This window comes from Aspergillus wentii (genome assembly GCF_001890725.1).
Source record: "Aspergillus wentii DTO 134E9 unplaced genomic scaffold ASPWEscaffold_2, whole genome shotgun sequence".
Taxonomy (NCBI): domain Eukaryota; kingdom Fungi; phylum Ascomycota; class Eurotiomycetes; order Eurotiales; family Aspergillaceae; genus Aspergillus; species Aspergillus wentii.
The window spans coordinates 4,736,320-4,761,855 of NW_024467833.1; the positions used below are offsets into that span (position 1 = coordinate 4,736,320).

Consider the following 25,536-nt stretch of genomic DNA (forward strand, 5'->3'; position numbering starts at 1 on the left):
GAGCGGAGATCCGATGACGACAACTCCGCTATGGCACTACCAGTTCAAGACGACAGTTGCAGAACGGCAGATATATCCGCGAATGATCGTTCGCCAAGCAGTTGCCTTTATGCACTGTGTACTGTAGAATCCAGGGGCGTAATCCCAGTATCTCCAGCGAATAAACACGAGCGATCATGATCATCGGCTGGCAACCGAATCCGATTAATGCTGGGCGATCGGTGATCCATCAAGTGGAAACCGGTGGGATAAGCCGATAGTGGGTTTCCCCAGCGTAGATAAACATTCGTTTATTTCAACTACCCGTGAAGATTCCAATATTCTGGCTGTTGAATAAATGATTCATGTTCTCAGATTTCAACATGATCATGTTCTGTATGGACAATCCCAGGAGCCTCAAACTTGAATCATTTCATATTGTGGCTTAAGTGGGATTCAGGAGCACTTGTTCGCGCACAATGACCAATTTGTCTATGGCATATAACACATGCCGGATTTTATTGTATGCCAAACTATGGATTGCTCCTATATACCCCTCGATCAATGGCAGCGACGACATGAAGTTTTGCAGTCGTCTGTAAAGCTTGAGTTTGTCGCTCCACGGGTCTATCAAAGCCATGACGCCAGAATGCTGAAGGTCTTTTGAAAACATCGATACTTTGACAGTTTCCAAAAGACCACAGGGAGAATGCTTCATGATTGTTCACCATGCGTGTCTTGACAGCCCTTGGGTGAGTGTCAACGGTGTAGGGTTATGCCTGAGCATCGAATAGGTACTCCAGCAGCGGTACCGCGATATCAACCACCAGAAAGCCAGCACAATCAATGCGGTAGTTGGGAAATTGCGTCACGATTTCTACTGTCAACTTTCTGAGACTTGAGAAAAAGGGTTAGAGCAGTAAATTGAGTATGAGATTGCACAATTATTTTGTTCATCTTTGACAGTCTGATCACAACTCGACGCCTGGCTCCCGAAGGGATTATTCCAAATTGGGCGAGTAAAAGGCCATTCATCATTGACCTCTCTACCCCAATGAGAATTCAAAAGAATTCAAAACAAACAAGCACTTTAGGAATTAATATTTATCTCATCACCGATCTTAGTGCGGTGACATATCATGGAATCAGATGCGGACTGTCGCGCAGTGCCAAGACCATACAAGACGTTATATCTGATAATGGGAGATGGTCCTCGAACAAGTCTCGCTTGAGACGGAGGGCACTTGGTTTCTGTGGTGCCGAAATTCAGTCAGCCACGGTTTGGATAAAGTGATCGTCCCATAAGGCAAGGGTTTGATACGTGTCAGAATGCAACCCTCACAGTATCGATCTCGATGTCAGGCATATTGCATTGGTTATGTGGAACGTTTCTCCATTATGCCAACGGTATATCAATCCTCGTGGGCGGCGAGAAGTGTTGTCGGCGAGCTAGCTTGTCAGATCGTCTGAACCGGACACTCTACACGAAACATTTATTATTAGCAGAAGACACCAAGCTTAGAAAAGCCCCATAGGGTTGAGGTGAGCACAGACAAACCATTGAGCCCTACGATCCTTGCAATGAGGCGGTGCAGCTATTATGACTATGCTGTTTCGCGTCTCGCTATGTCCGATGATCCTAGACGAAACCAGGCGAGAAGAAAACCCGGAAGTCTCCGGATTCCAACGAAAATGGCCATTTGAAAAATGTTTCCTTTGCGCCCTGCAATAGCAAAACCAATTGGGTATGGCTGGTTGAATCGAACTGGGCATTATTGACAGCTGGAGAGTCGGCAACGTGGGGAGGTGGGGTATCGTTAGGAATAGTGACAGCCACAGCAAAAGCCATGTTGCTTCTTTGCAATGACAAGAGAATAATCAATGCCCAGAATATTCCGCCTTCAGACCACCATCTCGATGTTTTCTTTTTCAAGGCATCAACATTCTGATTCCATGATGTGGGGTATCTTGGCCCCATGTCCTCAGCTGCTCAGCCCTCTAAGGCCTGTCACCAAGAACCAAGCCACAAGTCAAGACACTCCACAGTCTGGAAATATCAGCGTGATTCAGCCTTATGATGCCATTCGCCGTGCCTTTCTGCTTGGCGTGTCGTGTTTGGCGGGCGGTTATGACGCGCTGGAAGCGGGATGATCAGTATCGCAATTGCACCCCAAGATGACATGCGGTATTTCACCGGGATGATGAGGAGCAGGGGGTTGACACTGGCCCCTCCTAATCATCTTAGAGCACGGTAGAAAATAGGGACCCTGGCCGTTGACGCATCCTTAACCGCTGACGAGAGTCGGAGAATGACCCCTCCAAGTCCCACTTGAGCTGCTGAAGTGTCAGTGTTTGCCAAGCATCAGTGGGGGAAATCACCACCACCACCTCTGCCAGGGCCAAACATCGCCCCTCTGCCCCTCTCCAGGTATCTAATCCCTCCAAGCATCGAGCAATATCGATGGCTGCCTGGTGAAAACGGATCACCGTGCTATCTTGAATCCCTTCTAGGTGATGTTGCATTATGGGCCAGGGGTCAATAATGCCCACTGCCGCGGCATGCTTCACAGGTTACAGGTGAACAAATGAATTATGGCCAAGTGGTAGCATGAGTACCTAGGAGTGTCTGCCAGAGAACTCCACCCATGGAGAATGGTGAAGGTATATAAAGGATGCTGATGCTCCTGTTTCGATTTCTTTTTCATCACTTCCATCAACACACATCCTTCTTTCCCGAAGAAAACACCCATCGCAACCATTCACCATGAGTTTCCACTTGACCGCCGAGGACATCGAAATCCGTGATAACCACATTCTTGTTGCCCGTCTCCAGAATGAGGAGGGCGAGTTTGTTGACGCCGATATTGACCTGGACGAACACATTGGAAACGATGAGGGTATGCTACGGATTGAATCTTAAGGATGATTCTCTGACTGATGATTGTACTTTATAGGCAGCTTTGTCTGGGATGGTGGCAGCTTCTCCGAATCAGCAGAAGATGTCGAATTTGCCATCGAGGGAGATGGTGAGGTTCCCGTCCTCCGTGGTAAGCTGTCGAATTCTGAGGGCGAGATGTCTGACTCGGACCTCAATCTGTCCGAGCGGATCATCAACGTGAATGGCGAGTTCATCTACCAGGAGTAATCGATTGTAAGCCACTATAGCTATCTGAATATGTCGGAATAATGTTAGCTAATGAGGATAGTCAGACTCGTGAATGTGGTACGCCTGTGATGACGTGGTGGTATTTGGCTAGGGGCAATGAAGGCTCCTAGACCTAGATATTACTTCATGAATACAAATGAAAACAGTTTTAAGACATTTTACCATCATCAACACCTGTCTACTCGTAATGAACTGAACCCCTATGATTCTCTGTCAGGCTTTCCAGTCAGCACTTTGGATTCAAGTCCTATTCCGATGCAAACATGTTCGAATGTAAACACAGGGCAACAACAGAAATCGCCAAAACCATATCCGTCCAGCAGATCAGATCCCATACCATCCCTATCTCCCAAGACTGATTATTGAATCGAAAGAACCCAAACTCCATTCTAACCACCCCAAAGCCTCGGGTATTCACACAATGCAAACCTTCCAAAGACACCAAACCACCAGGAATCGATTAGAAAAGAAATCATACCAAGATACAACACAACAGTTCGTAAGTGGACATAAAATAGGATTCGACAAGAGAGAAGCTCATGTCGACATAATCTTACCGCTACCATGCATGACCTCCATCTGCAACGTCCCAATCGTTTCCGTCCCAGTCTTCATCACCGCTAGCTTCTTCGTCAAGAAAGTCTTGCTCGTTGAATTGCGTTTCGGTCGGGCGTTGGTTGTCAATTCGAATCATCACGACATCACACATGCCCTGGATAGTAAGAGCCTGTTTATCAGCGTCATCGCCATTTGGTGCTCGGCTCGATGATGCGCTAAGATACGAATCATCCTCCACTTCTGAGAATTTGCGTTGGGCAATGCGAGCACTTTTACGTTTTGATGGAGTAGATGGACCACTATGCTGTGCATCAGACTGAGCAGTATCTTCTGCGATCGTTTTTTCTGCTGCTTCCAAGGGATCAGGCTCCGGTTGCGGTGGATCGCGCGGTATAGTGAAGAGGGTTGAGTCGGGGGGTGTGGTCCGCCGCAGGAATACCTTCTCCAGTCTCCCAATCCACTTTTCTCGAAAGGTTGCACGATCCCGCCACCCAATCTTCAGTATTGCACTAATTACAAGCCGTCGCAAGTCACGCAGCTCAGATGCTGCATCCATCAGAGATGTGAAGAAAACCTCTGCAGTGGTGTCATCCCATTTGCGAAGTTGGATCAGCTCGATATCCTGCAGCGTGGCCGGCCAGGTTGGGATCTCTGAAGAACCAATGAGCTCTCCAAAATGGGGCTCAACATCATGATAAGGGGAGGAGTCGTGTATTGAGATGTCTATCTTGAGCTTTTCGAGCTGCTTGCAAGATTGCCCCAGAGTAACCATGAATGACATACTTAGATGACGGTTGTGGCTCAAATTCAATTCGCGAAGGGTTTGGCCATGGGAAGTGAGAAATGCGCCGAGGCTCGATGTTGTTACTTCATCGCAGTTGTTGATGGTGAGGGATGTAAGTGTTGACGGCAAATTAGGCAAAAGGTGTTCATTGACAATTGAACAATCCAAGAATTCAATCCGATGCAGCTCCGGGAGTTCCTTGAGGGCCATGGCCAGAACCACTTCTCTTTCATTTGAGACCTCATCACCTTGCTCGATCTCAAAATCTTCGGATGACACATGCAACAACCTGAGTTCCCGCAGACCATGGAAAGCAGGCAGTAGATGTTTTCCCAAAATAACCGGCAGCAATTGCTTTGTGTCCATGAACCGGCTGTTCCAATCCCAGCTGCGCAGTACAATCGAAGTCGAATTTATTGAAGTAAACAGAGACTCTGGATAGTTCCACTTTGAACGGACAATCTGCCATGGTGGAAGTCCTGCAACATAGTCCTGCTGGTGATAGAGTCGCATTCTTTTGACTTGTGGGCTCCTTTCCACCAGCCTAGACAATTCAAAATAACCCAGAGGCCCACCTTTGTAAAGGAGAAGGTTCTCTACATCAACGTGGAGCTCCTTGATTTTGTTTGCGTAGTTGGTCGACAAGGTTTCTGGGGGCTGGGACAGCAAGTTCAACAATCCGTGAGATTTAGTGATTGGGATCAGTGGCGGGCAACGGTAGAGAGCGGCCAGCGCAGGCTCATGGAAAGATCGGCAAATCAAAGCAACGCTCACAAGCCACTGGACTGAACTATGTCGGCTGAAAGTTTCTTCGTCGACTAGGGGGTGTGATGCGCGGAGGAATATATCGAACAGGATGTGATAGGGGAGGTCTTGCCATGGAGGTATCACACCAGAACCAACAAATGTCGTTTCAACCACTTCAACCTTCTTGCGCTTGCTGAGTGGTCTTCCCAATTCTAAATGTGACTTATTCAATGATCTCTTCGAGCGTTTGGTTTGGGATCTAGTCTTGACTGTCCGGTTGCGCCGAGCCCGAGGTGGTACGCGGCGACTGTTACTTGGTTCGGGGAATGCCTGTGCGTGATGAGGTTCTTGTTCGGTAGGTACAGTGATATTTTCATCATCTTCATCCAAGGGCTCTTCGTTAACCTCGCCATCAGTCGATTCCTCGCGGTACGTTGGCGGCATACGGTTTGAGCTGCGCGGGCGCAAGGATAACGACAGTCGTCTGGAATGCCCCTCGTCAGATTCGCTGTCATTAGGATGGTCTTCCGAGCTGCTATCTTCATGATATGATTGAACTTTTGTGCGACTAGAACGAACAGGGTGAGATGCTCTTGAGGACCGCTGTGAAGGCGCCATGGCGGTAAATTCGCCTGGGGTTAGAGAGGGGGCAAAGTAGGAGGTAAAATACACATGATCAGTAAGCGTGGCAGCCTGAGCAAAGCAAACCCCTGCAATCAGTACCCATGCAAGCAGAAGCAACGACACAGAGTATTCAGGTGAGAGAAGAGAGAACCGCACAATGCCCTCCGTGGTGATGAACACTGATGATGATGATGGGACTGGGTCGACGCTGCCGTACGGAGAGGTTATCGATAAGAGCAACTCTACCCGCACTGGGTCTAGTGTGGCCTGATTTCCGCCGGAGAAACAAGGCAGATACCCGCCAGTTTGGGTTAGCGTGCATGTGACTACGCCAAGGCCTCAGGCTACTAAGGCACCAACTCCCCCGCCCTGAGGCCGCCGCGCTAAACCCTAACAGGAAAAGACGATGACCCAAAATAGAAACGGTCAGCTTTCCTATCGTCGGCCTTCTTTAGACGCGCCGTCCTTCCAGCCACTTTCCCACCTCTTCATCTCTCGTTCTTCATCAATTATCACGGAGATGATGGCCATGTCCCTGGCGATTTAAGCTCAATTTTCCCGTTCTTATTACCATGGATTGTGTGTGGTGATTTGTCCATTGATTCCCAGTATATACATATACTACTATCAATTTATGCGCTCGATCGGGCTGGCCCCTATTTCCATCATATTTCTTACCGATAGCTTTGTCGATAGTTACTTGTACCCAGTTGATGCGTTTGAGCGGCCACGACTTTCATCTTATTCTTTTCAACAGATATCTATGATACCCAATGATTATTGTTTGTTTGACTACGCGTAACGTTTTGGTTTGGCTTTCGGTTTCCACAGTCCGGGCCTGTTTTTGGAGGCATTTCAGCAATGGAGAACTCCTTTCCTTCTGTCATGAGTCAGTCGGGCCGGGGTGACCTGGGAGGCGCTCAAATGGTCATTCAGCAGTATGCCAGGTATCCTCTGGAGCCGGCACTGCATAGTGCTTCTTCGATGGGTAGTGCTCGCAGCCGAATACCTGCTTCCAGGTCTCCTCCCCTCCATCGCAAAGAGACCCCCCGCAGTCTGCAATCTTCGCCAGCAGCCCCACGATCGGTGATCCCTCCGGCGTCTACGGTACGTTCAGGGCCATCGATGTCACCTCCAGTGTTTGATCCGCTTCGTCAAAGGCCGGCGAGGGACTCGATGGACCGGGGCGAGTCTCGCACCCTTCCATCCCGTGATGTGACGGATGAATCAATTGACGAGGCCTATATCAACTTCATCCTTTACTGCAACCCGGGTGTTCCTCTATCTGTGGATACAACTGAGTTGCGAAAGACGTTCCGGTCGCCTCCACGGAGTGATGGCAAGAGTTTTAGCATCTTCAACCTCTGGGAACTGATTCGCAGGCTTGACAATAAAGACCTGAAAACATGGATTCAGCTGGCTATTGAGCTAGGTGTTGAGCCTCCTTCTTTTGAAAAGAAACAGAGTACACAGAAGGTCCAGCAGTACACTGTTCGACTCAAGGTTTGTCTTTTATTTATCTGCTTTCCTGACACCAATCTAACATATTACAGCGTTGGATGCGTGCAATGCATGTCGATGCATTTTTTGAATATTGCCTCGGTCATCCGCATCCGTACTACACACAACTCCCCCCGGCCAGCACCCTTGTCAGTGAAAGCCGCGATGGGGTTCCACTGGAAGAAGACCTGGCTCTGCGAGCCCTTGTTCCACAATGGAAGCCCAAGCGTGGGAGGAAACGTGCTGAAGACAAAGAAAGTGACGAAGGAAAGCCAGTCAAACGACCTCAATTGGATACTTCCGTCGGCACCTTGTCTACCGGTTCCTTTCCTACTCACTCTGCAACATTCCCTCAGAGTGCCATCCCTTTTAGTGCATTTCCCGATGATATGGAATCAAACGATCCATGGATGACTGCGGCATCCTCGTTTCCTGCAGATGGTGCTTCTGAGGCTGGGGCTGCTCAACAAGGCCAGGATCTTCGGTGGAGACCTCTGGAGAGAGATGCTTCACCTGCTGGATATCCACAGTCTGCCATCATCCCGAGAGGTCACCACCCATCAGATATATTTCTATCTGCAGAGCCACGGTCAGCAGTTACACCATCTTCTGGGGAAAAGGCACGATCGAGGAGAAGACATGGTCCTGCGGTATCATCTGCCTGGCCCAGTAGCAATGGCTTATCCACAGGCAAGACACGAGGAAGACCGCCAAGCAAGGGCACTGTTTCCGGTCCATTCTCAACCTTTCCTGTTAACCCAGGGCGCATTGAATCACCTCAAGTTCAAAACCCCGGCCCTCGGTCTTCTCCTGCTATTGTGATTGGACAGGACACCCCCACTCATCTTTCGAATCCACAGTACAACCAGTCGCCGACACCATTTGCGCAACCAAACGGCAGGCCTAGTAAGCTTCAATTACAGGTCCCTCAGCATCCCGGTGGCCCCGTACGTCTTGCAACACCACCTACTTTGCTTGTAAATGGAGTCACCTCTACACAGTCACACGGGTCCAGCAAGCCGAATGATGGACCAAACGAACCGTCTCGCATCCCAATCGGGTCTTCTAACTCTTCTAATGGGAATCACCAAAGCACCCAATCTGGATTGAACATCACAACTGAAGACGTAATCCGTGTGCTGTCGACTGAATTGGTTCACGCAAGACTTGTCGGGCGAGTATTACCCCTGAGTGCTGAGGAAGCACGCAGTCTAGCCGTTTCTATTGTGCAGAAGCTGAGTACCTCGTACTCTCAGCATCCCGCTGTGTCACCGACTATAATGTTATCCATTCACCTCGGACTAGGGCATCATTTCGGTATTACGGAGAGCATCCCGAGCTCAATGGTTATTCATGCCAGAGCGCCCTCTGTGGCCACTTTCGACGGATCTGGTGCTTCCGGAAGTGCTGTTTATACCGTATCTCATGAATATAAAACCGGTTCTTGCATTTCAACAAAGGTTACTTGCAGTGATCTTGAGGTTGGAAATTCGAATATCAAGTCTGATGATGCATTCAAGAACGATTCATTCAACAACAGCATTGAAGAATCTGACGGGCTGACCGATGCTGAATTCGAAGATGATGGGGCAGACAGCACTGTATCCGAGACAACGTGGAAACAGCGATACCTGAAACTCCGAGCTCAAATGCAAAAGAAAGACCGTTCCTTGTCACAATACAAACGCAAGATTCTTGAATCTGTCATGGCAGACATATGATCAGTTGTCTGCAGCATATATTTTACTTTTCTACATTCTCCGCCCATGCCGGTCCTGGACATATTGATGATCTGTTTTTGGAAATGTGAAGTGCAGATGATGATACCTATTGCTGTTTTTTTTTTTTTGGTTTCATAGTCTTCCTTTACAGATACCCCATGAGCGTTACCCACCTGTCATTAGTGTATATTTCAATGTCTTTGTGGAAAGTTGCAAAAATGTTTTGTTAAATAACACTCGCTTAGATACCCGATCAAAATTTGGATACTTTTTCGATTCTATGTCATGTCAATTATGTGCATGGAATTTTCATTTGACTTGTTGAATGTAAACACAAAAGCCAACCCTGATACCTAAGTACCGGACAATGAATATGCAAACCTCCTAACCGAAAGCCCTAGCAACCTGCAAATCCCAGCTCCCATCACGAAGGCACCGTAATAAACAAAGCCAACCATGGCATAACAATAACCCCGATATCCAGATCAGAGTCCACAAGAAACCCATCGCGCGAGCCATCCAATACACTGAAAAAAACAAGCTAGTTAGGCATCATCCTCATTCTTAACCAAAGCATCATCCCCAGCAGTTCCATCCGCGTTACAAAACCGATTAAACAAAGCCTCATCCCCACCGACATCCTCCGTCTCCGTATCGACACCCGAACCGACATCTTCCTCCTTGATATGCTGGTCACCATTCTGCCCCACCAGCTTTTCCGCAATGTCAACGATAGCATTCTTCATCTTCGCCCGTTTGGGACCGGATCCCTTGGCGGTAGTCGCGGGCGCCTTGCGCTTCGTGCCGGTTTTGGCTTTGGTCGTTTTTGGTTTGCTGGGTGAGTCGGTGTCGCCGGTGGTTGTCGCGGTCGTGGATGGGGTAGCAGGCGAGGCAGGGCCGCCGCCATTGGGGTTGATTCCGTGGGTTTTCATGAGGCGTTCGTAGCGTTTTGCGCTGGGGTAGTTAGTATACTGTGCCGTGGAAAGGAAAGTAAGGGTAATGCATACGCAGCTCCTTTGGTGACGATGTTGCATTCCTTTGCGACTTCGGCGAAATCGACCTGCGAGGATGTTAGAAAGGAGCTGTCTGAGTCCTACGATTCGTTTGGGGGAACCTTAGCTTACCTTGCCACCGTTCGAGAACCGGATACAGCTGATCAGAAACTGGAACTGTTCGTCGCTGGTGATGCGAGACATGGTGTGTTGTTGGTAGTTGGTGATATGGGAGAGAAAAGAGCCCTTGAGATAAGAAGCTGGGATGGAGAGGGAGTATTTATGAGAGGAATAAAAAGGGCAGAGAAGGAAATAAATAGAGTCAAGATGAGTGAGCTGTAGAAGAGAAGAAGCGAACCAGAAAAATCAAGGGATATTTCAGCCTGAGCAGATTAGATCAGGTCGACCTGGAGACTGCAACACAACGTAGGAAGAGAAAGGGGGATATGAGTCCAGGATTAGGGGTCGAAGAGATAAAACGTCTCGTCAGATGAGGTGAAGGTGTGAATCAGAGGGAAATTCACTTTTTCTTTTGGTGGTCTGGTGGAAGATCAGTGTTTCTTTACTGGGTGTGGCAGAGACAAAGGATGAATGGCGCAGATGGAAGTGAAGGGAATATGTTTGGGGACGGATACAAAGGTGATAGTTTTTGGATAGACAAAGGAATGCAGATGTCGAGCTCAAGACTGACTGTTACTTTATTTTACGAAGATGAAGATGAAGATGAGATTTGGATAAAGCAATCAGTGTATTCGATTGTGGAGTCTATTCTACACAGCCCAGAAAGAAGACAAGAACCGCCCAATTCAGCACCAAATCACCTCCATTTGAGATCGAGAAGGTCAAGCAAAAGGATATGATACTGGCCGCAAGCCGTTAGATACACCTCTCCTCTTTGTTAGAAACGACGAACATCTACTCATCTGGACATTTCACAAGTCAGCGAGCGATTCGATAAGACAAGCCTCGCAATTAGAGAACATCATGACTTCAGCCAGCAGCGCCTCTTCCTGCATGATGGCAATCTCTGTCTGCCTGAATAGATTCACGCCCCAATTGCTGGTGCGCTTGACCTTGGTGTTGGCCACATACGAGGACTTCTTCTTGTACATACCGTTGGAAGTATTTCCAGAATCCTTGATCTTGTTCACGGGTCCAGTGGCAGGAATGGGCTTCGCAGAGACTTTGGCTCCTTTGCGAGCACGAGTCTTTTTCGCAGGGGACAAGACGACTTTGGGAGAGTCAACGCCAGAAGCAGCCGGGGTTTCTTCGGCGTCATCAGCCTCTTCGGCGGCTTTGGCTTTGGAGCCCTTTCTGGTCTTGGTAGCAGGGGCGGGGGCGGGGGCAGTATCATCAGACTTGGTGTCTTTGGCAGCACCTTTGCCCTTGACAGTACCACCGCTCTTGCAGTCGAGATTGATGCCGTGTTTCTTCCGCAAGTTACGAAAACGGTTGCCAACGGACTGGACGTTGGTGTAACCCATGATGTCTGCGACATTGACGAGGTCCACCTGGCAGAGTTAGCATACTTGGTACAGCAGGGTATGAGAGGAGTCTTACATTCTTGGATTCATCGAGGTTTCTAAGACACTCGAAGAGGAAAGCCATGTCACTGGAAGAGATGTCGACCTCCGGGTTAGACTTGGTCTTTTCGGGGTTGGATTTGGTCGACATTTTGTCGGCTGGAAATTAGTATACTGATTGTGATGAAATGAAGAACATTTAATACTTACTGTTGAGAGTAGTAGACTTGAGGATGGCAAGTGGAGTAGATGTAGATGGGAGTGTATGAATTACAATAGAAGGAAGATGGAGATGGGTGCAGGGAAAGAAAGAGGGGAGGAAGTGGGAGAGAGAAAAAAAGAGATGCGTGGGACAACAAGAGGTCACCAGGACAGAGAAAAAAATTCATCAAAATTGTTTTTCGGCGTGGCTTCAGACCCGCTTAATCTGCTCAGCTGAGGGGTTTTCCATGAACTGGTGCAGTGGAAGTGAGGGGATTCAGATTGTCATGGCGATGGCGAGAAGATCAGAGAGAGGGTGAAGGCCATCAAAAGGGCTGGAGATGTGCCAGATGAAGTGAGGATGAAGTGTGATTAAACTGAGTATAATGAAATCTCTATAATAGAATAATCAAAGAACAAATGATGACCATATCTTCTATATCGTAGAAATAGACCAATACTGAAAAATCCAACTAGTATCAACTACAATAGCCCATCGCAACAACCATAATAAATCAACCCACCACAACTCCAAATACCCAAAAATCATTCCTGTCCTACGGGCCCTGTGGCATCTCCATCTTTACCGTCCCATCGTTCAATCTGTCTGCATCTTGTGGCTCAAACTTGACACCTCCCCAGACATGAGGCAATCCGTAAGACGTAGACGTAGACGTAGACGACGCCATGCTCGGAACAGGCGAATGCATCAAATCTCCCGGAGCCACCGTCAACGATGGATACGGCATGCCCGATGGCACCGTATGCGCTGGCATCATCTGTGACGTCGTAGCATGGGGAATATCTGCAAGATCGGGCAATTTTTGCATATACGGATCGGGTTTGATGTGGCCATTCGCCGGGTCGTAAGGCAGGACGCCAGGTTCTTGTTTGACGATCGGTTGCGGAGATGAGGAAGAAGAAGCTGTTGTGCCCTTTTGGAAATCCGACTTGGAACTGGCACTTCCCTTCTCGCCCTTATTCGCATTCGATGACTTCTTGGGCCGCGATGCTCGTGGTGTCGATGTGGTGCCCTCCATCTGCTGCTTGAAGCGGGAGAAACGCATACGAGCTGCGTGGCCGTTGGAGATTTCGAGCTGCGCGGCGACGAGGTTCCAGTCGATCTATTGATGGTGTGTTAGTATCTATCTTGGTGGTTTGTTGCTGTACTTGCTGATTTGAGGTCCAACTGCTTGATGATGGTATAGAGGAACTTGGCCGTTGGGCCATCTGTAGGCATGGCCTTGCTTCGTCGGAGACCAGTGGTCATGGTGGATGAGAGGAGATAATGATGGACAAATGGGATAGGAGGAGGATAATGCTAGAAAGTGCAGAGATTCTAGTATCTTAAGATTGATGGAAAAGTGTGCACTTCCTTGCACAGATGGTCAGAATATATAATCCAAGCAGAGCCAGCACACCCAGCGGACAGTCCATACAGAACAAAGAAATTACCCAAATAATTGAAATAAAGAATATGTCCACGATGGTAAAGAGAACATTTACTCCCTATCCACATCTCCCATCCAAAGCGGGGGTTTGTCTAATGACGCTATCCAGAAGTCGTCCTGCAGCCTCCCAAGTCCCAACAAAGAAACACCCACAAAACAAAGCAATCTTGCATATAACCATAAACAAATCCTTTGATGGCCAAAAGCAAGTGAAACAGAAATATCCACAACTGCACTTTGGAGGAGAAAAAAGATTCGGCATCTCATCCCACATCACGTGGATCTTCTTGCCCTCATCTCTTGCAGTCTGATACTGATGAAGAATATCCTGGTTGGAAAAGCACATCCCCATTCCTTGTCTGTGTTTCAATGGCTAATTATTCTTTTATCTACATAGTCTTTAATCTCTTGAAATCCTCCATCCGATCCTCCATATTCGTCGTTGAAGAATCTGCAGTCCCGCCCATTGTCCTGTTTGTCGCCGACAAAGCGCCGCGTCAAAGAAAAGAACTCGTCAGATGCAGGGATTTTGTCTATACAAATGGAAAAAATCAATCCTACGGAGTACATCCGATTGAAATTTATGATTGTCAGAAATAGAGCTGTCTAGTTGTGATGATCCTATTAGTAGTGTTTTTGAACTGGACTTGCTGGCATATGATAGCTCAGAAATGCAGCCCGCAGAATTTTCTCCCACTTTCTTCTGTGCTCTTTTTCTTCAATATTAAATAATCTCCGTAGGATAAATACACTATAATAATTAATGCCTACTTATAGCCATGACTGCATATTTACTGCTATTACGCATCTTGTCGCTATCTTGATGCTCAGAAATGCTGCATCCGAAATTCCGTCGCTCTTCTTGCTTAACCTGTAACCTACGCACAATCCCTGAAGCACCGCAATCTGATTCCTCAGTCGCCTTGGAACTCACTGTGATACGTTAACTTACTCTGCATTTCTTTTTCTTCGATATGATCCGTTGGTTTCAATTGTCGCTTAATGGGTTTACCTCTCCGGCACTTCTCTATAAGTACTCGGGACAAGACTTATCGTGCTTAATCCCCCGGTATCATTGCCATTGCATTTCCTCCTGTTAATACCTCGATCCCTCATCTAGATGCCTTAGCTTCCCCAGTTCGAATTATCCATGGCCAGAACAAACCAGAAGAAGGCCGAAAAGGCTGCGGCGAAAAAGAAGACACCAAAAGCAGCCAAGGATGCGACGCCGATTAAAAGCAACAGACGTTCTCCTGTCAAATGGGACCATAGAAAGGACAAGATCATGCTGTTGGCTGTCCTGGATTTGCAGAGGGTCACGGCGCCTGACTATAAGCGATTGGCCGAGAAGATGGGCAATGACTACACGCCCAGCTCTTTGAAGTATGCCATATTCAAAGTCACACCAGCCAACTGTCGTTTCTAATTCTTCATTTTTGGTCCAATCTTAGGAGTCGTTACACCGCCATCTACCTTGCCAGTCAAGAGGTATTGGAGGATCGCCAGGAAAGAACCGCGGAGCAGGAGGAGCTCATGCGCGTAGAGATTGTTAACGAGCGTCCCTCTACTGCCGCCGAGGAGGACAAAGAGTCTGAAGAGTCTGAAGACCCGGAAGCACCTTCAGAAGGCGCCTATTCCCCCGAGCCTCCAACTTCTAGGGCTCCTAGGGCGCCCAGAGCGATGCTGTCTCCGGACTTCGAGATACTCGAAAGCCGACAGCACGACACTCGCTATCGAGCAGACACTGCTGATACCACCTCTGATCGATATTCTTCACCGTCAGCAAGTAACCGCAGAACCTCCTTTTTAGGGGGAAAACTACCAGAACGCTCATTGAATTATGAGCCTGGCCGGCGACATCACGACCCGCCACTCACGCCGCGGTCTACTTCGCCTTCCAGACAATATGGGGGTAGCACACCCTTTCGATCGGGCGAACCTCGGGGCCCTCAGGTTTCCGGTGGTGGTACACGGGATTCTCCTCCACGAGACTCACGGGAAAGGCATGAAAGACACGAGAGACGATCGAGATCTAGCGTGAGAAAGCCAAATCTGCAAAAACCATCGCGGCTGTCTTCGTCAAATAGGGGCGTTGTTGGAGATCGTTTACCCAGCGATAAAAGGCATTCTTCGAGGAACCAGAATAATCACTTTTATCATAGGGATAGCCCACATGAGGGCGCGGTCGGGCAGGATGACCGGCATTATCGGCCTCGTCGCTGATATTTCTTGGGAATGCTTCTGTCTTGGAGTCTATTGTGGCTATATAGAAAATGGGATGTTTTGTACTCGCCTAGAATAATACCATACTGTAGGTTTCTGTAGACCGTCGCGATCGTACGCTTTTCGAAAGCGGCTGGCCTTGGTCGCAGCATTCGTAGGGTCTCTCTGATTTAAATATAATAATTATTCAAAGTCATTGTATCTCGTTCATTGATTTAGTCTCCAGAGTATTTCAAATGAAGTAATCGACGCCGTGATGTTGTCGTCGCTCTTCCTCGAAGATGGAGTCTGGTCTATACAAGCAATTCGAATTGCTTCAAGAAGATCCTATCCCAACTGTACTCAGTACATGTAGAAATAAATACTTTATGTAGAATACCCTCTAGTTCTCTGCACAGAAACTGCCACGCCTTCACTGGAAGAATATAGGGCTATACGGAAGCGAGTTTATCCGAGCCGTCTGTATATCAACCCAGAGTGACTCTCCAACTTCCTTCTTCTCTCCCAATCTCTTTGTCTTGTTGTGATGTCTAAAGCACCACTTTTCATTCTATCTAATAGCCACTGATATCTCAATGTGATATATGAAAGATATCAAATGCTGCTACCATCTTATTCTATGATTACTATGTGGAGGTTTGCTATCAACATTACAATGCTTTGTCTGATCTCCTATGGCTAACAAAGAGCGCCAGAAACCTCTTACGACGGTGTCTCCTTTTGGGATTGACCCGGGATTGATCTCTCCTGTCTTCCCTTCCGAGACCCTTCCAATTTCTCCTCGCTCCACTCGGGGAAAGAGGAAAATTTTCCCTTTCCCTTCGTCTCCCGAAGGGACCACCAGATCGACAGGACCAGACGGGAATACCCTCACGGTCAGCCAAAAGGGATGGCTCCCGGTGGCAAATATCGTGGTGAATGGCTCGCCAGGGAGAATTTTCTGGTCCTGTGATGGCCTCATGAGCAGATTAAGCGGGTCAGGGAAACGATGTCGTTGAGGCAGCGAAATTCACCTAGCTTCTCGGCGTTGGGGATATAAGGAGAAATCGAATTCTGTTTCTCTCTCTCTTTCTTTCATCCTCTCACGCTTCTCCTTATCGTCTCCCTTTCTTCTATCGTTGATCTCTTATCCTTAGCAAACATACCTTCTCTTGTCTCATTCTTCCTTGTGCCTACTTCATTCAAGATGTCTGCTTCTGGCGACACTGATTTCATAGAGGCCCAGCCCAACAGAGGCCAGTCTGCCACTCCTGAGGTTGATATGCTTCAGGATGACCAGGCTGATCAGGACCTGTACCCGACTGCCCACCAGTTCGTTGATTTCAACGAGCCGCCCACTCGTACCATCCACTGGAGCGACAAGGAGCGTGTTGATATGCTCTTGTATGTCTGCTATGTCAGTAGGATCCAAATTAGCGAAAGACAGTGGCGCTGGATCGCTGCACAGACCAATTCTAGCTGGAACGCCCTTCGGTAAGTTGTTCTTTTATCATTATTTCATTAAACATGTCTCCAAACAGTTCTGATGAATCAGGCGTAGCCTTGAGTACTCCCGCCTCATGAGGGCAAAGTTCGATGATTTTGGTAGGGGCCGTTCTCGAAGAATCATCGAGCTCAACGAAGATGGCGAAGAGATCAATGTGGAAACGGACACCCAGCAGGCCATCCAGCAGAGCAGCGACCAGGCCAACGGCCAGCAGAACACCCCGATGACCACTGAGCAGACCACCGCGCCTATCGATTCCGCCGAGTCTACCGAGCGTACCATATCTTCCCCTCCGGTCAACAACCGTGGCCGTGGCCGTGGTAGCACCCGTGGCAGCACTCGTGCCAACAGCAACACTCGTGGTAACTCTCGTGGCCGTCGTGGTCGTTCTCATGGCCTCAGTACCCAGATTTCGGCTACTCGCAGTCGTGCCCAGGCTACCCGTGCTTGTCTCAGCCGTGGTCAGCTTTCTCGCTAAGTGCCGCGCCTCAATCGGCAGATCAAGATAGCATTCAGAGAAATCATTCAACCAACTACAAAGGTAAGAGACCTTGACTGATGGCGGCGTGGGGATTCCAACTAAGCGTCAGCAGGAAACATGATATTCATTGCTCTTATCACGGTCTCTAGTCGATTACTCGCGCTTTATGCCTTCTAGCATCTCACCTTTCCAATTTCGAAAGGAAATGGCCATCAGCCGGTGTTCTCTTATGGACAGGCTCGACATTCTCTGGATGAAATTTTGGGGGACATTTTTTCTCGACACGATGGATCAAAAGGAAAGAAAATGCACAAAAAAACTGGAAAATTGGAAAACCATTTTAAAAATAGGATACGGCGATCTAGTCCCATGTATCTAGTTTCTTGATTGGTTTAGTTTAATCCATCATTATTCCCCCTCAACTTGTTCCTCGTCAATCGTAGAACGTCAAGTACATCTTATGATCTCGAAAGCAAAATATCCTGCCTTCTTTCGTTCATATCTAGTCCCTAGGAAACCATCGTAAAATGAAGTCATCCAATTCTTCGTCGTCGACATACAGTGGGTCATGACTAATCTGACCCTCAGCGGACAATCGATCAAGATTCCCCTCCGAAATATAAACAATTTACACAGTGAGATACAAATCTATCTTGACAAAAATACAAACATCGAAGCGCAGTGTGCATACAATTTCTGGACTTTCAAAATGTCTCTCGTCGCGGTGGGGGCATGTTATGTCGACACCATTCTAACGTAGGTCGTGCCCCGCCATATCATATCACCACCCCACCATACGACCATTGCCAGGATCCAACGAGCTTAATCTTCCAACTTTTATATCCAGAACTCCTCACTATCCCGGCGAAGATGAGAAGCTACGTGCCTCAACCATCTCTCGTCGACGGGGAGGTAACTGTCCCAACTCTCTCGAGGTTCTCCAGCAGTTGACGACACACACCCCGTCGTCTTCTGCGTTGTTGAACCTCGTGGCCGTTCTGCCTGCGAAGTCTTCAATTGCCTCTCAGCAGATTAGAAAGGAGCTTGAGCCTAATGTTCATCTGGATCATTGCATCTATCGAGAACAATTCAATGAGCCTGCGTCGAGCTACATCATCAAAAGCCAATCTTCTGGGAGCAGGACGATTGTTAATTACAATGAGCTGCCCGATATGACTATTGGAGAGTTTACCAAGATTGCAGATGAATTAGGTCCTTCGGCGACATGGTTCCATTTCGAGGTCGGTTTGTTTTTTTCCATTTTTCCATTTTTTTTTTTTTTTTTTTTTTTTTTGCTCGTTGCGAAGGAAGTGTTTAACATGTTATGACAGGGCCGGGTACCAGACGTGACTCTTTCTTGTATACAATATCTTCGTCAAAAATTCCCCTCTGTAACAGTTAGTATTGAGGTGGAAAAGCCCCAGCGAGAAGGCTTGCAGGACCTGGCCGTGGAGGCAGATGTGGTTTTCTACTCGAAGGGCTGGGCCCAGGTGAGAATGAATCCGTGAAGTTCTGGGATGGCACAGGCTGATACTGGATTTACAATAGGGAAATGGATATATATCAGCAGCGGAATGTCTCCGGAAACAATCATCTTTGACTCGCAAGGCGTATGGATTCTCCATTCTATGAGATAGTCGGGAACTAACAAGCATCGCGAATAGGTCGCTGCTATTCTGTACCTGGGGCCAGGACGGAGCTGTAGCTCTGGAAACTGGTTCAGGCAATCTTTTTCACAAGCCAGCGTACACAGCACCAGACTTTACCGTCGTCGAGTAAGTAGACACTTCTTATGTCTGCTCGAAGTGACCAGGCTAACAATTCACAGTCCGATAGGAGCCGGAGACACGTTTATCGCGGGGATGCTATACACCTTGATATACCGGGATCGATATTGGGATATGTCCCAGAAGCTGGGCTTTGCGAATCGAGTTGCAGGGATGAAGGTTGGACAAGAGGGATTCGCTGGGCTTGAACAGGCTTTGACTTCCTATCCTTGATCTGGACGGCTGCATTATACTTGGAAATAAATATATATTTGTACAAAATTGCGCATGACGTTGGCATTGGAATTCTATATAGTACTTCCAGTTTTACTGGCACATCCTTTTGACTTGTAGCTTAATCGACTCAGGATACATAACAGCCAGGAGTGCTGATATCCATGACCGAGGTGGTCTCGAGCTTCGATGCTCTTAATCCGATGAGGCCGCATCACGTATATCGATGGATATACTCGCCAGTGGGACTCAATCCCTCTTTTCCAGCACTGAATATCCTGGATGTAGAGCGAATCTATTGATAATCAGGAAAAAAAGAAAAAAAAAAGAAAAGAAAAGAAAAGAAAAAGAAACGATATCCAGTAGAGAGTAGTAGATATCCCGATTGGGTTAGCCCCACGTGACGTCCAGATATAGGAGGCGGTGAGCCCAAAGAAAAATATTCTGCCCGCAACTTTTCGACTTTCTTTGCGAAGCTTTTCGCCGCTACGATCGACAAGCTCTCCAAAAATTCAATTCTGAACTGTTGCATTCTCCAGTTCACCATGGCATCAGTCTACAAAACCGTTTCTAAGAAGCAGGCCCAGCAGGCCTTGGAGGATGAGGATTTCGAGATGGAGGACTTCATCGCCGACGCCGACGACACCAGCGACAGCGAAGAGGACGAAGATGAAGATGAGGAAGAGGAGGGTTTGAATTTGGCCAAGAAGCAGCTGGCTGCTGGATTTATGCCCAAGACTCGTGTTCTGATGCTGACCTCGCGAGGTGTGACACATCGGCATGTTTTAACTTCTTTTTTTCCCCCCCTCCTGGTTGAAAATCGCGATGGAAAAAAATGAACGCTAACAATCATCTTTTTTTTTTTTTCTAGCCACCGTCACCTGCTAGCAGACCTTGCTTCTCTGCTTCCCCACACCCACAAGGAAACCAAATTGGATACCAAGAAGAAGACCGCTGGTTACAACTTGATGCTCAACTCCCTCGCCGACCTTCATTCCTGCAATGTCATCTTCTTCCTCGAAGCCCGCAAGCGCGGCCAGGACCTTTACCTCTGGCTCGCCCGCCCACCAAACGGCCCTACCCTCAAGTTCCACGTCAACAACTTGCACACCATGGGTGAATTGAACGCTGGTTTCAGCGGCAACTGCCTGAAGGGCGGCCGCGGAATCGTTGTTTTTGACCGTTCTTTCGACGAACAGGGCCCGGTCGCCAGCAAGCCTGGAAGCGAATATCGCACGCTGATCAAGGAGATGCTCCGTGGTGTTTTCTGTGTCCCTAAGCGTGGTGTCAAGGGCATGAAGCCTTTCGTCGACCGCATCATTGGTATCTTCGGTGTCGACGGCAAGATCTGGATCCGAGTCTACGAAATCCGGGAGTCGGAGGGTGGCGCAAAGGGCGAGGAGAAGCCCACGCCCAAGGGCAAGGATGGATTGCCTGAGGTGTCTTTGGTCGAGATCGGACCCCGCTTCGTCCTGACACCGATTGTCATGTTGGAGGGTAGCTTCGGAGGCCCCGTCATCTACGAGAACAAGGAATACGTCAGCCCCAACCAGGTCCGCAGTGAAATCCGGACCAGCAAGGCAGCCCGCTATGCCAGTCGCCGAGACGAGCAGACCGACCGGTTCGGCAAAAAGAGCACACTGGGATTGGCAGATGGTGGAAAGAGGAAGGAGAATGCGCTCGATACGAAGAAGCTGTTTGCATAATGTTTTGCGCCGTTATTTCTATTTCTTTTACGCTTTTTTCTTCATTTTGTATGTGCATTAGACTTGATATCCTGAGGGGATGTACATGAGATTGACGCAAGGGGTAACTATTGTCATTGTCCAGTTTCAAGGCGTCTGGTGGAGTGATTCGCACTCAACATGAAATAATTCAAAAGTTCTTGGTTCCCTTGATGTTTTGCTTGCATCTTGAATATCGTTTAATCCGTAATGGCGCTGCGCACCGCTTCAAGAACCATCGTGATATCTCCAATTTCACACGAGGAATTCCACCATGTCACGCAATATACTCCGTAGATTGTCAAGACTATTTACTTCATGCCTTTCTGAACCGAGGCATTCCATCCGATGCTGAAATGAAGCAAGGCAAGGGGCGCGATTAGATAAGCGGCGTATAAAAGACCGCAACAACAACCACTTCTCGACTTCATCTCATCAACCATCATGGCATCCTTGTTGCCATCGAGCCCTTTGCGGCTGCAGGAGGCCGCAGGCTCTCCTCCAAGCACGGAAGATGTGCTTCTTATCAGAGATCAGTTGTTTTTTGTCATGGATGGCCCCAACGGCGGGGTTTCTACTTAGGTCCATTTGGTCATTGCGACAGGCGCCGTTGTTGACTCACTGCCAACGGTGACGCTGTTTTTTGTGCTTATCAGTCTATCTTGGAGTGTTCCAGACCATCTACATATAATTTCATAACAATATACCTTATTTATTCATCATTCAATAAGGTGTGTGCCTCGATAGCTACATCGAGTGATGATGACTCCATTACTAAACACCACCGATGCCCCAGATACCATCACAATGCCTCTCGATCGCCTTGCCACGGAGCTACTGCTCCACGTATATCGCTCCTGTGACCAAATTTCGGATATTCTGAACCTCGCATCAACATGTCGACATCTCCATCGCGTGTTCCAAAGATCCAACAAGCTACAGATCCTCGCAGACGCCGCGGAGTCGGAATTCGGTCCCCTCGATGATATCATCCAAATAATTACTCAAAATGACAGCCAACCTGTCCACATCACCCGCGAGGCTCCAATATCCCATGCCCTCCTTGAACAAATCGTGCGCATCGGTATCGTGGCCCGGAAATGGGAAATCATCTACCCGCTGAAGAAATGGAAATCGGACTACGAAAATCGACGTTCTCTGACGGATGAGGAACGGTTTCGCCTTCGTCGTGCTGTATATAGATTGTGGTTGTATCATCGGGCTTTTCATAGTCGTCTTTATGATCGTTTCGGCCGCAGTTTGCGGAATGTCGTCTTGGAGCGGGCTCAGCTGCTGCATAACTGGTCGACTGCTGAGTTGGCTGAGATTGAAGACCTGCGCTTGATTATCGCCGATGTCGTTCAGAATCACATTTGTCCCAGTAACGGGACTATCCAGCGCAAGTTCCACAAACGATATCCTGAAAATAATCACCAGTTAACATTCAACATCCACCTCAATTACCCACCAAGCGATCAGCCAGGCCTTGGCCTCTTCGATAAAAACCCCACGTCTTTCGACCAGTACTTTCACACTGCTCACCCGACCAACTTCACCGAATCACCCGCCAAGTTTAAATCTAAGTTTCGGAATGACCTCTTCCACGACCCTGGTTTCGAAGGATGGGGGGACGAAATCCCGCATTACTATGTTGTGCAGGATATGATGAAACTTGATCCGGGCCAGGTCCTCTGGCTCCGCGAACATGCCTCTCTCAAGGAGCATGTTGAGGCCTTTGTGCTCTCCCTTGGTGAATGGTTTCGGAATAATGGCGAGACGTTCAGCGATACGCTAGAATGGGTAACGAAGGAAAGGGGGGAAGATGTTGAAGAGTTCAGAGGTGCGATTGTTGATCGTTATGTTGGCATTGTATGGGATTTTTGAAGTTTTCCGCATCTACGTTATTATATTCGGCTTTATCTGCAATGCAATAGATACTAGATTCATCACGCACTTCTTGCCTTGACTGTTGTGGTTATTATACAGCTATACAAAATTTAAAACCACACTCGCCAGTCAGATTGCCTGCAAACCTGCAAGAATGAAACGTAAACATAAAACATAAGAAACCACCCAGAATACGGACAACAAAAGAGATCGTATAAAAGATCCCACCCAAAGACTTTATCTCAAGCAAAATTATACCTATCCATATTCTCCTGTTCAGTCTGTTCATAACTGACAGTGACTTCTTGGGTTCGTTTGATATTATTAGATTTACCCAAGATACTCTTCTCGCTCGCATCATCCGGTCGACCGGGCAGGGAAACATGCTCATCACTGCTCAACAGCGTTCCGTGGCGACGTTTGGTGTTTCGACTCCATTCGCGTCCCTTTGAGAGCTGGTAGTTTTCAGAGTATTTTTGCCCGCTGTTGTCGTAGGAGGATCGCATCTTTAGGACGAGGATGCGCAGGGACGGGATGGACGCTGCGAAGATGGTGGCGCCGGTTTCGGCTGCGGCCCAGATGAGGATGTCGCCGCAGTAATCTTTTTAAGGTTATATTAGACCAGATGAATGAATTATGGAATAGATATGGTGATGGGGATACGTACAAGTGAAGTCGCTTTGCTTTGACAGGTTTGGTAGATAGGATGTTTTGACGAACGCTGTGGCGGCCGCGCTGTAATTTCTAAAAGTTAGATAGAATACATCTCCAAGAGTGTCTCCAGGGTATATGTGGTACTTACAAAACTCCCAGGCTCATTGCAATTGCAATACCCGTTTTCTCGCGTCTCTTCATTTGAAGCTTCCAGATTACCCACCAAGGAAGCATTGCGAGAACCAGATCCATTAGGCCCGAGTATGCTATGATAGGAGTCAGCAGATGGAAAAAAAAAAAAAAAAAAAGCATAGCATATCTGGACGGAAAAAAACACACCACCTGCGAAGAGGGCCAGATGAGTGACTACATCTGGAGACCAGCAAGTTGCTTCAATACTGAAATCCCATAGACGTGCTGGATTAGAGCACTGAGCAAAGTACAATATCGCTGTCAGCCACATCACGATGTTCATCGTGACGATGATGAACCACAGCATTACTTTCTGCCATGGTCGGGTGACGATTCGCAAGAGTGTAACAGCAAACGAGGTCTTGCTCAGGACACACGCAATGATGGCGATAAATTCGCCAATATATACGAGCTCCAGGGCCGGTGGAATATCTGCTGCTGGTATGGTTGCGAGGTGTCGTCCAACGCCCAGTCGAGCAGCAGCGGTGATCACAGATGCATATACAGCTAGTAGGACCTGATAGATTACACTGTCAGCGTTATACAGGAGACACTTATCGTATATAACAAACCCAAGAGAAGGCCACGATTGTATCATCCCATCCAAAGCCTCTGCTGAGCTTCCATTTGCAGTAAATTCTCAGAACAACAATGATGAAAGGGACGCCAGTCACCACCCACATGACAGCGGTGATTGTGGGCCCAAGATCATCGTCTTCCATGTTGTGCAGGAGCAAAAATAAAAGATAACTTCAATGCGTCTGGTCAATGCTTGAGTTGAGGCCCGGCCAAAATAAATAACCTCGACAATCCATTTACTACTATTCAGGCCTTATAAGAAAGGAGCCCTAAAAAGAATCGAGTCCCCTAATGTTTTATTCTGATGAGACACTGGCCTGTCGGGCCTAAGAAATTGATAGCTCGAATTTGGTCACAGCAAAATCCTTCACCTTGATCATCGGCAGTGAGAACGGAGGACAAATATGGTATGGTGTCCCAATGTGAATGGAACTTCTGACACGCACGACCTGAGTAGAAATGCTTCTCACCAAAACGGGTAATATGCTATGAGATCGGCGTGTGCTTTGTGTGATGGGGCTGCAGGTGCGTGAAGAATCAGGGAGTCTGGAATCAGGTACCACGTTCTCTGATTTCATGGCATAGTACTTTGTAATTCGCCAGCGGCATCTTCGCCTATTCAATTGATGACCGGCGTAAGGCATTGTGATCGGTTATGTGCGCTAGATGTGATGGAAATGTGCCTATTACGCCGAAGCACAAAGGGAATATCAACATGAACAATGTCATTTCCTGTCTAGGCCGCACCAAGGATCTATGGCTCAGGTTCAAGTTTTTCGAAGTCCATTCGGAGATAGTTGCCGTATGACTCCACAACAAACCGGAACAATAGACCAGGAGGCCGGGAAAAACCAATTGGATATTCAAACTTGGTTGGTCTAGATGTCTATTTTGACAGGTGATTAGACCATGCCTTTGTCTCGGGGATCATGATCCGGCACCATTGATCAGGGTTGCTATATTAAGTCCAAAGCCAAGCAGCTCGTGGTGAGCCGTTTAGGACCTTCGCCCCTTGCAAACAAGTAGGAACAGAATGGAATTCCCCGATTGCACAGCGGTTTCCG

At 48.0% G+C, this 25,536-nt stretch overlaps 11 protein-coding genes across 11 annotated transcripts; 6 read left to right on the top strand and 5 right to left on the bottom strand.

Moving 5' to 3' along the window:
- Positions 1 to 2,514: 2,514 nt before the first annotated feature.
- ASPWEDRAFT_37718 (CVNH domain-containing protein) lies at positions 2,515 to 3,130 on the top strand. The gene is made up of 2 exons (XM_040834742.1): positions 2,515 to 2,876; positions 2,934 to 3,130. The coding sequence occupies exons 1-2, from the start codon at positions 2,744 to 2,746 to the stop codon at positions 3,122 to 3,124; spliced, it is 324 nt and encodes a 107-aa protein (XP_040693529.1). The 5' UTR covers positions 2,515 to 2,743; the 3' UTR covers positions 3,125 to 3,130.
- A 574-nt stretch (positions 3,131 to 3,704) lies between these two features.
- ASPWEDRAFT_49720 (uncharacterized protein) lies at positions 3,705 to 5,852 on the bottom strand (the record flags this gene model as incomplete). Its single annotated transcript, XM_040837320.1, has 1 exon — positions 3,705 to 5,852. One exon carries the CDS (start codon positions 5,850 to 5,852, stop codon positions 3,705 to 3,707), a length of 2,148 nt encoding a protein of 715 aa, XP_040693530.1.
- A 492-nt stretch (positions 5,853 to 6,344) lies between these two features.
- On the top strand, positions 6,345 to 9,281 carry abp2 (putative ARS binding protein Abp2). Its single transcript, XM_040831868.1, has 2 exons — positions 6,345 to 7,361; positions 7,412 to 9,281. The coding sequence occupies exons 1-2, from the start codon at positions 6,720 to 6,722 to the stop codon at positions 9,077 to 9,079; spliced, it is 2,310 nt and encodes a 769-aa protein (XP_040693531.1). The 5' UTR covers positions 6,345 to 6,719; the 3' UTR covers positions 9,080 to 9,281.
- Positions 9,282 to 9,624: 343 nt separating this feature from the next.
- Positions 9,625 to 10,275, bottom strand: ASPWEDRAFT_25648 (uncharacterized protein; the record flags this gene model as incomplete). Its single annotated transcript, XM_040832757.1, has 3 exons — positions 9,625 to 10,033; positions 10,087 to 10,139; positions 10,204 to 10,275. The coding sequence occupies 3 exons, from the start codon at positions 10,273 to 10,275 to the stop codon at positions 9,625 to 9,627; spliced, it is 534 nt and encodes a 177-aa protein (XP_040693532.1).
- Positions 10,276 to 11,003: 728 nt separating this feature from the next.
- Positions 11,004 to 11,745, bottom strand: ASPWEDRAFT_25649 (uncharacterized protein; the record flags this gene model as incomplete). Its single annotated transcript, XM_040832758.1, has 2 exons — positions 11,004 to 11,582; positions 11,632 to 11,745. 2 exons carry the CDS (start codon positions 11,743 to 11,745, stop codon positions 11,004 to 11,006), a joined length of 693 nt encoding a protein of 230 aa, XP_040693533.1.
- Positions 11,746 to 12,352: 607 nt separating this feature from the next.
- On the bottom strand, positions 12,353 to 13,025 carry ASPWEDRAFT_66622 (uncharacterized protein; the record flags this gene model as incomplete). The annotated part of the gene is made up of 2 exons (XM_040838856.1): positions 12,353 to 12,919; positions 12,966 to 13,025. The coding sequence occupies 2 exons, from the start codon at positions 13,023 to 13,025 to the stop codon at positions 12,353 to 12,355; spliced, it is 627 nt and encodes a 208-aa protein (XP_040693534.1).
- Positions 13,026 to 14,001: 976 nt separating this feature from the next.
- ASPWEDRAFT_37720 (uncharacterized protein) lies at positions 14,002 to 15,628 on the top strand. Its single transcript, XM_040834743.1, has 2 exons — positions 14,002 to 14,629; positions 14,698 to 15,628. The coding sequence occupies exons 1-2, from the start codon at positions 14,397 to 14,399 to the stop codon at positions 15,467 to 15,469; spliced, it is 1,005 nt and encodes a 334-aa protein (XP_040693535.1). The 5' UTR covers positions 14,002 to 14,396; the 3' UTR covers positions 15,470 to 15,628.
- Positions 15,629 to 17,003: 1,375 nt separating this feature from the next.
- Positions 17,004 to 17,801, top strand: ASPWEDRAFT_37721 (uncharacterized protein). Its single transcript, XM_040834744.1, has 2 exons — positions 17,004 to 17,496; positions 17,549 to 17,801. The coding sequence occupies exon 1, from the start codon at positions 17,029 to 17,031 to the stop codon at positions 17,431 to 17,433; it is 405 nt and encodes a 134-aa protein (XP_040693536.1). The 5' UTR covers positions 17,004 to 17,028; the 3' UTR covers positions 17,434 to 17,496; positions 17,549 to 17,801.
- A 218-nt stretch (positions 17,802 to 18,019) lies between these two features.
- On the top strand, positions 18,020 to 19,525 carry ASPWEDRAFT_37724 (ketohexokinase). The gene is made up of 6 exons (XM_040834745.1): positions 18,020 to 18,192; positions 18,284 to 18,677; positions 18,768 to 18,926; positions 18,985 to 19,046; positions 19,101 to 19,211; positions 19,265 to 19,525. The coding sequence occupies exons 1-6, from the start codon at positions 18,146 to 18,148 to the stop codon at positions 19,434 to 19,436; spliced, it is 945 nt and encodes a 314-aa protein (XP_040693537.1). The 5' UTR covers positions 18,020 to 18,145; the 3' UTR covers positions 19,437 to 19,525.
- A 397-nt stretch (positions 19,526 to 19,922) lies between these two features.
- On the top strand, positions 19,923 to 23,396 carry ASPWEDRAFT_58145 (uncharacterized protein). The gene is made up of 5 exons (XM_040838362.1): positions 19,923 to 20,214; positions 20,308 to 21,132; positions 21,219 to 21,223; positions 21,957 to 22,183; positions 22,442 to 23,396. Exons 1-5 carry the CDS (start codon positions 19,982 to 19,984, stop codon positions 23,042 to 23,044), a joined length of 1,893 nt encoding a protein of 630 aa, XP_040693538.1. The 5' UTR covers positions 19,923 to 19,981; the 3' UTR covers positions 23,045 to 23,396.
- ASPWEDRAFT_398146 (uncharacterized protein) lies at positions 23,167 to 24,706 on the bottom strand. The gene is made up of 5 exons (XM_040835191.1): positions 24,466 to 24,706; positions 24,041 to 24,410; positions 23,850 to 23,967; positions 23,715 to 23,782; positions 23,167 to 23,648 (listed from the first exon to the last, which is right to left on the bottom strand). Exons 1-5 carry the CDS (start codon positions 24,613 to 24,615, stop codon positions 23,290 to 23,292), a joined length of 1,065 nt encoding a protein of 354 aa, XP_040693539.1. The 5' UTR covers positions 24,616 to 24,706; the 3' UTR covers positions 23,167 to 23,289.
- Between the last annotated feature and the right edge of the window lie 830 nt (positions 24,707 to 25,536).